This window comes from Sesamum indicum, linkage group LG9 (genome assembly GCF_000512975.1).
Source record: "Sesamum indicum cultivar Zhongzhi No. 13 linkage group LG9, S_indicum_v1.0, whole genome shotgun sequence".
In the NCBI taxonomy this organism is placed as follows: Eukaryota; Viridiplantae; Streptophyta; class Magnoliopsida; order Lamiales; family Pedaliaceae; genus Sesamum; species Sesamum indicum.
In genome coordinates, this window is record NC_026153.1 from 917,541 (window position 1) to 930,393 (window position 12,853).

Here is a 12,853-nt window from a genome sequence, read left to right on the forward strand (position 1 = left end):
TTGATATTCGAGCCCCCCGCTCTTGACGGCGCCGTTTCAGATGACTGTGACACCACTAACGTCACTCCCTCAACACTCCTATTCTGCAAATCTGGTGCAATTGCAAATGCCCCACACCACACACAATATATGTTCTACTTCTAGAAGCAACCGCCCCAACTTACATACATTGATTTTTTTTTTAAATGAAGAAGAAAATAAAGATCTATATTAAATAAATATTTGGTTGCCATGTTTTGGAAGCAGTCTAGCAGTAATGTTATAGAAATTGGAAAGAGGATACGAGAGAGAGAAGATGAATAATGCTTAAGAGTTGAAAACAAATAAATTAAAAAATCAACTAAACAGATAATTAGACACTTTTCAATTATAATTAGTATATATAAATAAATTCATCATGAGTCAGAATTACTTTTGACTCTTCACAATCTACATCATTATTGAAGGGTTAAAGAAAAGTATTACTTTATTTTAAATAATTAATACGAAAAATAGAATTTCTCTTGCAGGGCTGCGAATCTTATATTTGAGGAAAATTTTTGTTCGAGTCAACTTTGATAGAACCAAATTAGTTTCAGATTTATTTACACACACTTGCTATGTGATTTATCACTGTTTATCAATGGCACGATAAATATATCATACTTATCTTATAATTGATTCAAATTTAACAAAATAAAGTCGGACCAAAATTTGGTTTGACCACTAATTGACATAAAGCCTTGAGAAAGGGTACAAGGGTTTTAGTACTATCCATCCAATTCTACTTAATTTCTGCTTTTGTTTGTTCTTCATATTATTAGTTTCTTAGGTACTATGAAATGAGGGTTTGCAGAATCAAGGACATAAATTAAAAAAGATGTGGGCATTTTTCATAATTTTAATAATAATGAATGTTGCTGAAGTGGGTTGTCTTTTTTGCTTTTAAAATTAAAAAGAAAATAATAATGATGTAATATATAGATATAGTAGGAGATGATGTAGGTAGAGAGAGAGAGAGGAGATTTTGTATGTAATGGTGATGATAGTTAATGATTGCATATGATTATTCTTCTGTACTGTATGTGTATGTATGAGAGAGAGAGAGAGAGAGAGTACCTGGACAACATATGCATGCTTACGTTGCTGCCTCTACAAATATTTATATATATATAAATGTTCTCTTCTAAATCTCTATTTCTTTTATTTTTTGAGATCATCACATACTCAAAATTCATTTCTTCTTCACTTCGATGATGGTGTCACCTCGTTAATCTTTATTATTAATTCTTTTTTTCTAATATAAATAATTAATATAAATATATCAATTTTAATATATCACTTTTCATTTTATATTACAAGCTAATATATAATCTTCATATAATTGAATTTTGGTGTTACATTGACGTCAGGCATTAAAAAAATTAATTTACTTATACACTTTATTCGTGAAATTTTAATATATAATCATAATTTCTTTTATGAATAGTGGAATTACGAGAGATAATTTGTTTCGTATTTCGTGAAATTAAGATATATTTCTTAGTGTTTAGGTCCTGCCAATCACCCCAATTTCACTTATATATATATATATTTATCCTAAATAAATGTTGTAATTCTATACATAATTTATATTTATGTTTATCTATACTATTTTCATTATTGGGGAAGTGCATTTTTCTACATAATTTTCAAAATTATTTCTTGGGCTTCGTAATAAATTAAAAGAAAAATTAGAGGTGAAAATGTGGAGAATTAAAAAAAATTATTTGTTGATTAGATGAAATTTAAATGAATTAAGAATAATTTATGAAATTTTAGTTCGAATTCGATTTGATGGAAAGGTGGAGTAGCACCTGCAATTTGTGTGGAGAAATTTTAATTTAAATTTAATTTGATTAAATTTAAATTAATTATATAATATATGTAATTGATACATAATTAAAAAAATAATTAATCATAAAATAAATATAATATACATATTATATAATTAATTTGATGCAATCCAATTTAATTAGAATCATGGACTAGGTTGGCGTACGTACTTGTACTAGTGAGAGTAAATTAATCTTGGACAATGCCTTTTATGGGTGGGAGAATTGACGGATATGTCCTCCTGACCTCATATATACTTGAGCCAACAGAAGAAACAAATAAAAAGATTCCATTGACATCAAGTGAGTTAATGTTGATGAGACTGAGGGACGGATATGTCATCTATATATATATATTTATCTTACAGCGCCGACGCCAACGCCCAGACAAAATTTACAGCTGGGGACGTGGGATATGTGACAGTGGTCAGGTCAACCCCACCTCATTTGCAATCCAATCCTGTAATAATTATTACATTTATATATTGTTGATCCTCCATATAATATATTTGTATTTTTTAAAATTATACATATATTTACATAAAAATATTAGTATCATTAATACAAGTTATTCTTATTTTTTTAAAAAAATTATACATACCCAAAACGTCAGTAATACTATATAAACTATTTATAATTTTTGATTTATATATTATGATGGTTTCTATAATTATAAAAAAAAATGAATGACTTTTGTAATAATATATATATATAAGTTATGGAATATAAAATGTAATTATTCAATACGTCATTTATTTTGATTACTTCTGAAAAACAAAATAATTTATATTTTCAAAATTTTCTGCACCTTTATATTTCATTTTTGATGATTTTATATATATATATAAAAAAAAACAAGTATCTAATCTCGATTATTGTTTGTTGAAGGAAGAATTATGGTCATTCCTGAAAATTCGGATTTTATATTCAAATTTAAATTCTGCCATCAGGATTATAAATAGACCCACAACCTAGTTTAAGGTTTAAATACCATGGTGGAAGCACTGCACAAACCATTAACAAGATTTCGTGTAATAATCATCATAAATTTTATTCAACGCCCAATTTAGTACGAAAATGAAATATTCCTATGTAATACTACTCAATACTCCAAGGTCCATCTAATATGAAATTTGATAATTTTATATATAACAAAAAAATAAAAATAATATTAAAAGAATGCACGACATTCTAATTCAAACATGTTAAACTAAACAAAAAATTAATCACGTGTCGGGCGTATTGTAAAAATAATAACACTTATAACCTGATCGATTTGTTATAATCAGACCCAATTCGAATTAACGTTAAAAAAATAAAAGGAAAATACTCTGTAAAAAATATCTGTAATTAAAATGAAACTCAATAGTCCACAAGGCGAGGGTCCAGCCCTAATTGCTTCCTTATTTTCCCCACAAACAAATCCTTGGATTTGATGAATCCAGGAACAAGTCCAATTAAGGTTGTCAAAGGAAACTGAGCGACAGCATCTTGTCTCCCCAACGAAACAACCACTTTGATGGAGTGTGGCTTGTAACTCGCCATCTTCTTCTCCTTTCCTCCCCTCATCATCACCTTCAAGTTCTTTGCAGCTATCAGAGCATGTTTTTGTGCCAAGTACCCTTGCTTTATTTCCTGAAATATATACTTCATTTTTCAGACAAACACTCATCAAACCCCATAATCATTAGTTGCATGCAATTCAGCACTTACCCTCACATCTGTGATGTCTCCAATAGCAAAAATGTTCTTGAATCCTTTTACTCTTAGGTTCTCATCAACCTTCAACCTCCCCAACCCATCCACACTGTTCTTTAAAATAGTCTCATGCAACCAGGCCGAGCCGGACGGTCTACCAGTGCACACGAAATGGCAGTCCGCATTGATGATCTCTCCCGACGATGTTATAAAAGTGTTGTTGCCTTCTGAAGAGTTGTTCAGGTCAACTGATTGTCGGAGTTTCACCTCTACTCTCTTTGATTTCAGCCACTCTAGAGTCTTGTCGGCTGCTTTTGGCCCTATGAACTCCAACAACCTGGATCCCTCGTGCACTAGGACAACCTTTTTATCAGGAAAATCAACAGCAATCTCCCCGGCAAGCTCAACGCCAGTAGGGCCGCCACCAACTATCAGAACTGAACTAGCGGATCTTATCCGTTCATGCTCTACATACAGATGGAAAGTGGATCAACAAAACAAAGCTTTTTATGCCTAGTTTCGTTAGAAGGACACATATAGATACACGTCACGTGTAAAAAAATTATGTTATTTGTATATTTAAGAAAAAAATTTGCGCACACTGCATAATATATATATATGTATATGAAGTGCCATGCGGGATGCAATATGAATTTGCAATAGAAGATCTGAACTCACGCAATGGTACCTGTTTGGTACTCTTTGAGTCGCTCGGATTTAGTTTTGGGTAGAGGATCGTCGTGGCCTGTGGCAATGACGAGGTAGTCATAGGTAACGAGACGGCCTTCTGCAGTCAATACTTGAGAGTTAGAGATGCTTATGGCCTTGGATAGGACCAGACGGCCATTGGTGAGATAATCTTTGTGGTAAATTAATGATCTCTCAGCGAAAGTCGGCTCCACCTTTGCCCTCAAGCTCGCCCATGGGATCTCAAAATATTCCTTCCTATTTTAGGGTATGAGTTTGTGTTATTACAAAGAAGAACAATAGACAATGCATCATCGGAGCTGCAATAGTAAGAAATCAGAGAAACAGAGAAGCCAAAATTTTATCAGGAAACAACAGTCCATGTTATGCATTCGTATACATTGAAAGGAATGAAGGTGAAATTCCAATATGCCGAACTCAACTCATGAGCCACATGTACATAAATGATTACAAGTGATTACAATTGACGTCGTTTGCTGTACAGTTCAAGGAAAGTGATTGATCACGTAACAAGTGTGCCGATAACTCTAATGTATGTAATTGATTAGATTCTATAAAACCTGATTCAAACTAGAATTAATTTTCCACATTCATCAGCAACTAAAAAATATAATGTCGATCAGGATGTCTGAAACATTACAGTGAATGCTTCAAGCATTCAAGTCCCTGTTCAAGCTCCTAAATTTTACTGGGCCCATTAATTACATAACTTTAACAATTAATTTTCTACCTTGTTTACGAAATCTAAAGATGGACCGGTTTTCCTCCTCATCCTTTTCTATCAGGATTAAATTACAGTTACAGCCTCCAACATTCTGAATACATATTTATATATGTCGTAAGAAATCAAATAGAACTTCAGGAGAGGTCAATGGTAATAATTACCCCAAAAAGGCAAATCCGTGGAAGAAGGCTGCTGATGATAATTCAGAATAATTACAAGAAGAGTACTGTCACTGTGGTCCAGAAAATCTGAGAGGAAGAGCAAAAGGGTTCTTACGGATCAATGAGGGTAACATCAGCTTGGAACTGAAGAGACTTGGCAATGAGAGAACCTGCCACGCCGCCGCCTACCACCACCACCCTCTTCCACACTCCGCCGGCCATCTCCGGTGCCGGTGACTGCTGATATGCCTCCATTACCCAATAATATTATTGATGTATAACCCCCAACCAGATAAGTAATTAAGAGAGACAAATTAAGAAGAATAGTTTCTTATACAATGATGATGATAATGATTCAAGAATTTGCGGCTACAACAAGAAATTCATTTAAGTCAACATCACGGAAGCCCACCCCCACGCAAGTTGGTCTATTGTGTATATATATATATATTACCTGCTTTACCTGGTCTTTATGCCATTTTTTTGATTTGTAGTTGCCGCGTTATATTTTTCCTTACAAGAAGCTATCAGTCATTCAAAAATTTAGACTTGATCAAATTTACATAAATTTAACATTTATTGTAAAAATTAAAAGAATAATTACGACAGCAGTTGAGTTCAAATGACTAAGTCAGTGACATTCCGACATTGTCAACTGTAGGAGGGCAAGACAACATTTAAGTCAACCGCTAACGTTGTAATTAAGGAGGGTTAACTTCCATGCTAAGCAACATTGATGAAATTAGAGATTTGACTGCAACTAAGAAGATGGGTCTTTCTTCTTAAAGGGAATTTGCAGTCAATAGCCGTTCGATTTCTTTGCTGCTGTATACAAGAATCGTGTTTCTCTCTATCACACTTTATTTTTGCTACTTAAGTGCTTTAGCACTTTAGAGGTTAGGTAAGTTAGTTGCCAACCGTGTATATAAGGAGGCCTTCAGCCTTCCATTCTTTATCAAGAAACAAAGAAACTTGCAGATGAAAACTACTTCTCTTCCATACAGTTTTTTTCAGGTTTTACATTGAGTTGCTAGATTTTTGTTGTTCTCTGTTTTCATGCATTTCAAAGTTCAATTTCAACATGGTATCAGAGCAGGTTGAAGCTCTGAAATAATATACACAGTCTACCAATACATTCAATCCTTGAAAACCAGATATCAAGAAAACAAAAGATACAGTGGCCATGGAAGAAAAGGCCCCAGTAGATTCTTCTAATGCGAAGTCCCAGAACAATGATCAACCCGGAATACTGCTCGTATCAGCACCTCTAAATGGCAATAACTATCTTGCGTGGGCAAGATCCATCAAAATAGCCATTGGTGCCAGACAGAAACTAGGCTATATTGATGGAACTTACCAAAAACCAACGGATGACAAGGAAGCTCTAGAAAATTGGAAAAAGAATGATTATACGGTGTATTCTTGGATTTTAAATTCCATTTCAAAGGAAATTGCAGAGGCATTCTTGTATGCTGACTCGGCCAGAGACTTGTGGGTAGAACTCGAGACGAGATTTGGGGAGAGTAATGGCCCCCTGTTTTATCAAATTGAAAGAGAAATCGCATCTATTTCCCAGAACCACATGAGTGTTGCTGGCTATTTTACAAAGCTCAAAAAGCTTTGGGATGAACTTGGAACTTTGGACCCACTGCCTGTGTGTACTTGTGGCACCAGCAAGAAACTAGCTGATAGAGCAGCTTCCCACCAATTGATCCAGTTCCTGATGGGTCTCAGTGACGCCTACGACCACGTAAGAAATCAGATTTTACTAATGGATCCGCTGCCGACTGCTGCAAAAGCTTATTCTATGGTACATAGAGTTGAGAAGCAGAGAGAAGTTAATTCAGGAATAGCAGAAATAGAGAAGGAAGGAGTCATGGCAGCCCAAGTCTTTGAACCAAGAAGACAAACCAACGCGAAGGGCAACTTCAAGAAATGGGGACAAGTGGATAAAAGACAACTTCAATGTGACTACTGCAAGAAAAGAGGACACCTTAAAGAGGGATGTTTTGAGTTAATTGGGTACCCAGAATGGTTCAAAGCAATGTCTGAACAGAAGAAAACAGCCACTAGAACACTGATGAACAGGGCCATGAATGCAGGAACTGAACAAGATATACACAACCTGCAGACATCATACAATGACACTGATAGAAGAATTTCTGAATTAGTAAAAATGGTAAAAGCAATGCAGGACCAAACCAGCAACCATATAAGTGCAAACTTCTCAGACTTTCAAGGTTATGCAGGTACAATCTCTACCATTGATATGTGGATCATAGATAGTGGGGCATCGGCCCACATGTGTGCCTCCCTTACTGCCTTTAAAAATTTCTATAATCTTGACAATGAGGTCTTTGTTAAGCTGCCAAATGGATCTACTCATCAAGTTACTATATCAGGAGAAGTACACCTCACTAAGAATATCATCCTGAAACAAGTCCTATATGTTCCTGCATTTAAACATAGCTTACTCTCTGTTAGTAAATTGTGCAAAGACAATGGCCTTTGTGTGTAATTTACAGATCAATGTTGCATTGTGCAGGACCCTCAGACTAGGGAAGTAATTGCCCTAGGTAGACAGCAAGGAAGGTTATATGTGTTAGAGAAAGAAAACCAAGCACAAAATGGTCCTAGATTTGATATGTCACCCAATGAAGAAAGGATGTCTGCAGGTGTCTGCTATATGAACAAATGTAACAGTAGTTGTGATGAAACTTTATGGCATAACAAACTAGGACACACTAGCTTGAGTGTTCTAAAGCACTTGAATCTCTGTAATAATAATGCCATTGATCATATTGAATGTGAGATATGTCCCTTAGCTAAGCAAAATAGAACTCCTTTTCCTTTAAGTGAATGCAAGTCTCAATCTGTGTTTGAACTGATCCACATAGATGTGTGGGGACCGTACAAGAATTATGCTGTTAATAACTATGAATACATGCTTACAATCGTGGATGATTTCAGCAGAAGCACTTGGACATATATGATGCTCCACAAATCACAAACTCTGTCAAAATTACAACAATTTTACAACATGATATTAACTCAGTTTGATGTCAAAATAAAACAAATAAGAACTGATAATGGGACAGAGTTTATCAATAAAGAATGTCAAGATTTTCTTCATAAAAAGGGCATATTGCATCAAAGAACTTGCATACATACACCTCAACAGAATGGTGTTGTTGAAAGAAAACACCAACACCTTTTAAAGATTGCTAGATCCTTGATGTTTCAAGCTAACCTTCCTTCAAAATTTTGGACTGAGGCTTTATTAATGGCCACCTATCTGATCAATAGACTACCTACACAAGGATTAAATTGGAAATCCCCCTATGAACTCCTTTATAAAAGAAAACCTGCCTATAACCACATCAGGGTTTTTGGTTGTCTATGCTTTATTTCCAATGTATTACCTCATAAAAGAAAGTTCCAGCCAAGAGCATTGAAATGTATATTTTTAGGATATGTTTCTGGAATAAAAGGCTATAAAGTGATGGATATAGGCACAGGGAAAATACATGTAAGTAGGGACATAATTTTCTATGAGAAGACTTTCCCTTATAAAGAATCAGCTGAAACCAATGAAGAATTGATATGTCCCCTTCCCACTGTTAGTGAACTTGAGGAGACTGAAAATCATGATGAACCAAACCCTTTGACCACCAATTCAAATCAAGAACCTGAGATAGAAAGTCTTGCCCCTAGAAGGTCTAGCAGGGTGTCAAATAAGCCTATATGGATGAGAGACTATGAGTGTTATAACACTGAAGATCCTAATAATTATCACATGACTGCTGTTCATAATTGTTTTGTGGAGAAACTCACTAACATGCAGGAACCTAAAGACTTTACAGAAGCTCAAAGCTTACCAGAATGGAGGAATGCCATGAAGGATGAAATCAGTGCTCTTGAAAGAAACAAAACCTGGAAAATTACAGAATTACCTCCAAACAAAAAGGCCATTGGATGCAAATGGATTTACAAGGTAAAACTCAATCCTGACGGTACTATTGAGAGGTATAAAGCCAGATTAGTGGCAAAGGGGTACAACCAAGTGGAAGGGGAAGATTACAGTGACTGCTTTGCACCAGTTGCAAAATCAGTCACTGTAAGACTCTTCCTAGCTGTATCTGTGGGAAAGGGTTGGCCGTTGCATCATTTAGATGTCAACAATGCCTTCCTACATGGTTCCCTTGATGAAGATGTTTTTATGACAGCACCCCAAGGCTATGAAATTCCCCCTGGAAAGGTGTGTAAATTGGAAAAATCATTGTATGGCCTGAAACAGGCCTCTAAGAAATGGAATGAGGAATTTACTAACAAAATGAAACTCTTTGGGTTTGAGCAATGTAGCCATGACCATTGCTTGTTTATAAAGGGTACAGGTGTGAACCTGATTGCATTACTTGTGTATGTAGATGATATATTAATCACCTCAGCCTCTGAAAATTCAATAATGATTGTTAAAGACTACTTGGATAAGCTTTTTACTGTCAAGCATTTAGGAAATGCTAAATATTTCCTAGGATTAGAGTTAGCTCGTTCCAAGCAAGGGCTAGTGGTTACACAACACAAGTATGCACAGGACATTATCAAAGATGTGGGATTAAAGAATGGTAAGCACAGTACCACACCTTTGCCCCCAGGACTGAAACTCTCTGCAGATGCAGGAGCTACCTTAACTGATCCCTCCAGGTACAGAAGATTGGTTGGACGGCTCCTATATCTGGGATTCACCAGACCGGACCTCTGCTATGCAGTCCAGCAACTAAGTCAGCATCTTCAACAACCCTGTGAAAAACACTGGGAAGCTGCCATTCATGTTGTGAGATATCTAAAGGGAAGTGTGTCTACTGGTTTATTTCTACCATCTAATACTGATTTTTCTCTTCGAGTTTATTGTGATGCAGACTGGGCTGCATGCCAGACAACAAGAAAGTCACTTACTGGATTCTGCATTTTCATGGGACAAACACCTCTTTCTTGGAAAACCAAGAAGCAAACGACTGTGGCAAGATCATCAGCCGAAGCTGAATACCGTAGCATGGCCACAACTACTTGTGAGGTGACATGGTTGATTTATTTACTTAAAGTTCTGGATATACAAGTGAAACAACCTGTGCCATTTTTCTGCGACAATAAGGCCGCATTGCACATTACTGCAAATCCTGTATTCCACGAACGGACGAAGCATCTTGAAATAGATTGTCACGTTGTAAGGAACAAATTTAAGGAAGGGGTGATACAACCAACTTATGTGTTTTCCAAGCAGCAGGTTGCAGATATCTTCACAAAATCACTGCCCTGTGGTGCCTTCCTTCACTTGAGGACCAAGTTGAGCCTGGTTAATCTTACCCCGAGTTCAACTTGCGAGGGGAGTGATGAAATTAGAGATTTGACTGCAACTAAGAAGATGGGTCTTTCTTCTTAAAGGGAATTTTAATTATAAGGCTAATTCAGGATATTAACTCCTTCTAGACAATTTTATAATTTCATGTTGAGTTTGCATGATAGGTGTCAAGGACTTCATTTTTATTAGAAAAAGTAAATGATGTAATAATTTTGAGGGAAATTTGTATGTAAACGTGCCTGCCATACTAATTAAATTTCTATATATTTGATAAATTTTTTGGTGGATGATCGATTCAATTTTGATTTGTTCTAACACAAACAATCAACAAATTCTTGAGGAAAGATTGCGCCTGCACGTTATGAGGAGAGAGAGAGTTTTTTGATAAATATGCGTTATTTTTTGGATCAACATAATCTGACCAAAGAGAACAAAAATATTTCAATTTTAGCCACTACACAGTAATATGATAGTAATTTCAAGCAAAATTCTATATAAAAAATGAAAAATAAGGTAAATTACATCGGACTCCCCTAAAATTTATCGTAACTACAAATTTTTTTTCGTTGTTTGAAAATTTACAAATACAACCATGTGATAACCCTTTATAAGATGTATTTGTAATTTTCGAGGGATATTTGTAATTTTTTAAACAACGATAAAGTATTTATAATTGTAACAAATTTTAAGGGAGCCTGTTGTAATTTACTCTTAAAAATATTCATTTTTTAGTGAAAACTGAAAACTCAAATAGAAACACAAACAAACAGACTGGTCCACAAATGGATTTTAGGCCCAAAAAAGTTATAGATAGGCTCAGGTACACCTGAAATGATCCAAAATGAAGGTGTGGACCTTCACTTTTTGGAGTAATTGCACTCTACTAATTTTAGTTAATTATTTTTTTTCTTCTTTTTGCATTTTGCTATGTAACAAATACGTTTTATATACGTGAAGAAAATCATAATTGGACGAAGATTAATATACCTTCTTTATTATTTTTTGCTCTTTATCTCAAATGAAAAAGAAAAAGAAAATATATTTTCTAAATGTATAATAATCTTTACAGCGTGTGTAATAACTAAAATGTGAAATCTGTTGGATTTTTTCGAAATTACCTTTGAATTTTATGCAATCACATTTAATTGTTTGTAATTTTTAAATGCTCGAATTCAATAACGGCTTCTTTTAAAATAAAATTTTAAAGATTTAGACCAATCATAATTTAATATAATTAATATTTGGATATTAATTATTATAAACATAAATTGATTTAATTAATTATTTACCCAAAGGTTGGGACAGCTTGACCTTAGGTTGGAGGATTTTATTCCCTTAAGGAGTTAATTATTTTTTGATAATTATGGTCTTTGACATGTCAAATATTAGAGTAGTGAATGACCAATATACCCCTTCACATTCTCTACAGTGCCAGGTGGATTGACTCATCACGTGGGGACGATTTGCCGACAACAGGTTTAGTGCCCGTCGGTTTGTGATAATCTTTACTGGGTCAATAGTTTTAACGAGCTACTCAAAATTTTTGTTCAAATCAAATATGATAGTATTAAATTAATTAGAGAATAAGTATAAAATATATTATATAATTAATTATTTTTTATAAATTGTGCATCAATCTCACAACAAGTATAATACACTTGTCATGTGATTAATTATTTTTTATAAATTATATATCGATCACACGATAAGTATATAATATATTTCATAAATTTAATTTAGATTCAATCAAACTCAATTTGAGTTAAAGAGACACCTAGAGCTACATTGTCTCTGGTAAGAAGGAATCCACCTTAATCCTTACAACATGTATCGTGTGTGTAACATAAATAACTGAGATACGTGTCAACTGCCTGCTTCTAATTGGGGATGACACAAAAATTCCTATTTTTCCAAAAAAATTCTTACTCGTACATTCGATTTGGTCATCGATAAACTTCTAACTGCAAACTAAACCTGTGGGTTTAACGCTCAAACGTGTCCGTACAAAAACAAAAGAATTGAGGTGTGGAGGGGTTGGATTCAACGTTTTCCTCTCCCGAGAAGGGGCGGGGCTGAGAAGAGCGTAAGATTAGAGATGGGTGGTAGTGATAATGCAAATATGAGGAGAGATGTAAGAATGTGACAGTGGTTGAGCTGAGGAATGGAGGTGGCGCTGCTTGTTCACCTGATATATATACTTGATTGGTTTTGTTGTGATCAGTTGATGTTAGTTAGGGAGCTCCTGCTCCACTATGCTTTTCAACTCTAGAATTCATTATTTATTTGATTGTTTCATAGACAATTTAAGTAGAGCGTCCGCTTGCATCATACCAATCTAATAAAACCTTGT

At 34.7% G+C, this 12,853-nt stretch overlaps 1 protein-coding gene across 1 annotated transcript; it reads right to left on the reverse strand.

Moving 5' to 3' along the window:
- LOC105170064 (apoptosis-inducing factor homolog B) lies at positions 3,110–5,559 on the reverse strand. The gene is made up of 4 exons (XM_011090661.2): positions 5,260–5,559; positions 4,240–4,496; positions 3,567–4,018; positions 3,110–3,488 (listed from the first exon to the last, which is right to left on the reverse strand). The coding sequence occupies exons 1-4, from the start codon at positions 5,397–5,399 to the stop codon at positions 3,216–3,218; spliced, it is 1,122 nt and encodes a 373-aa protein (XP_011088963.1). The 5' UTR covers positions 5,400–5,559; the 3' UTR covers positions 3,110–3,215.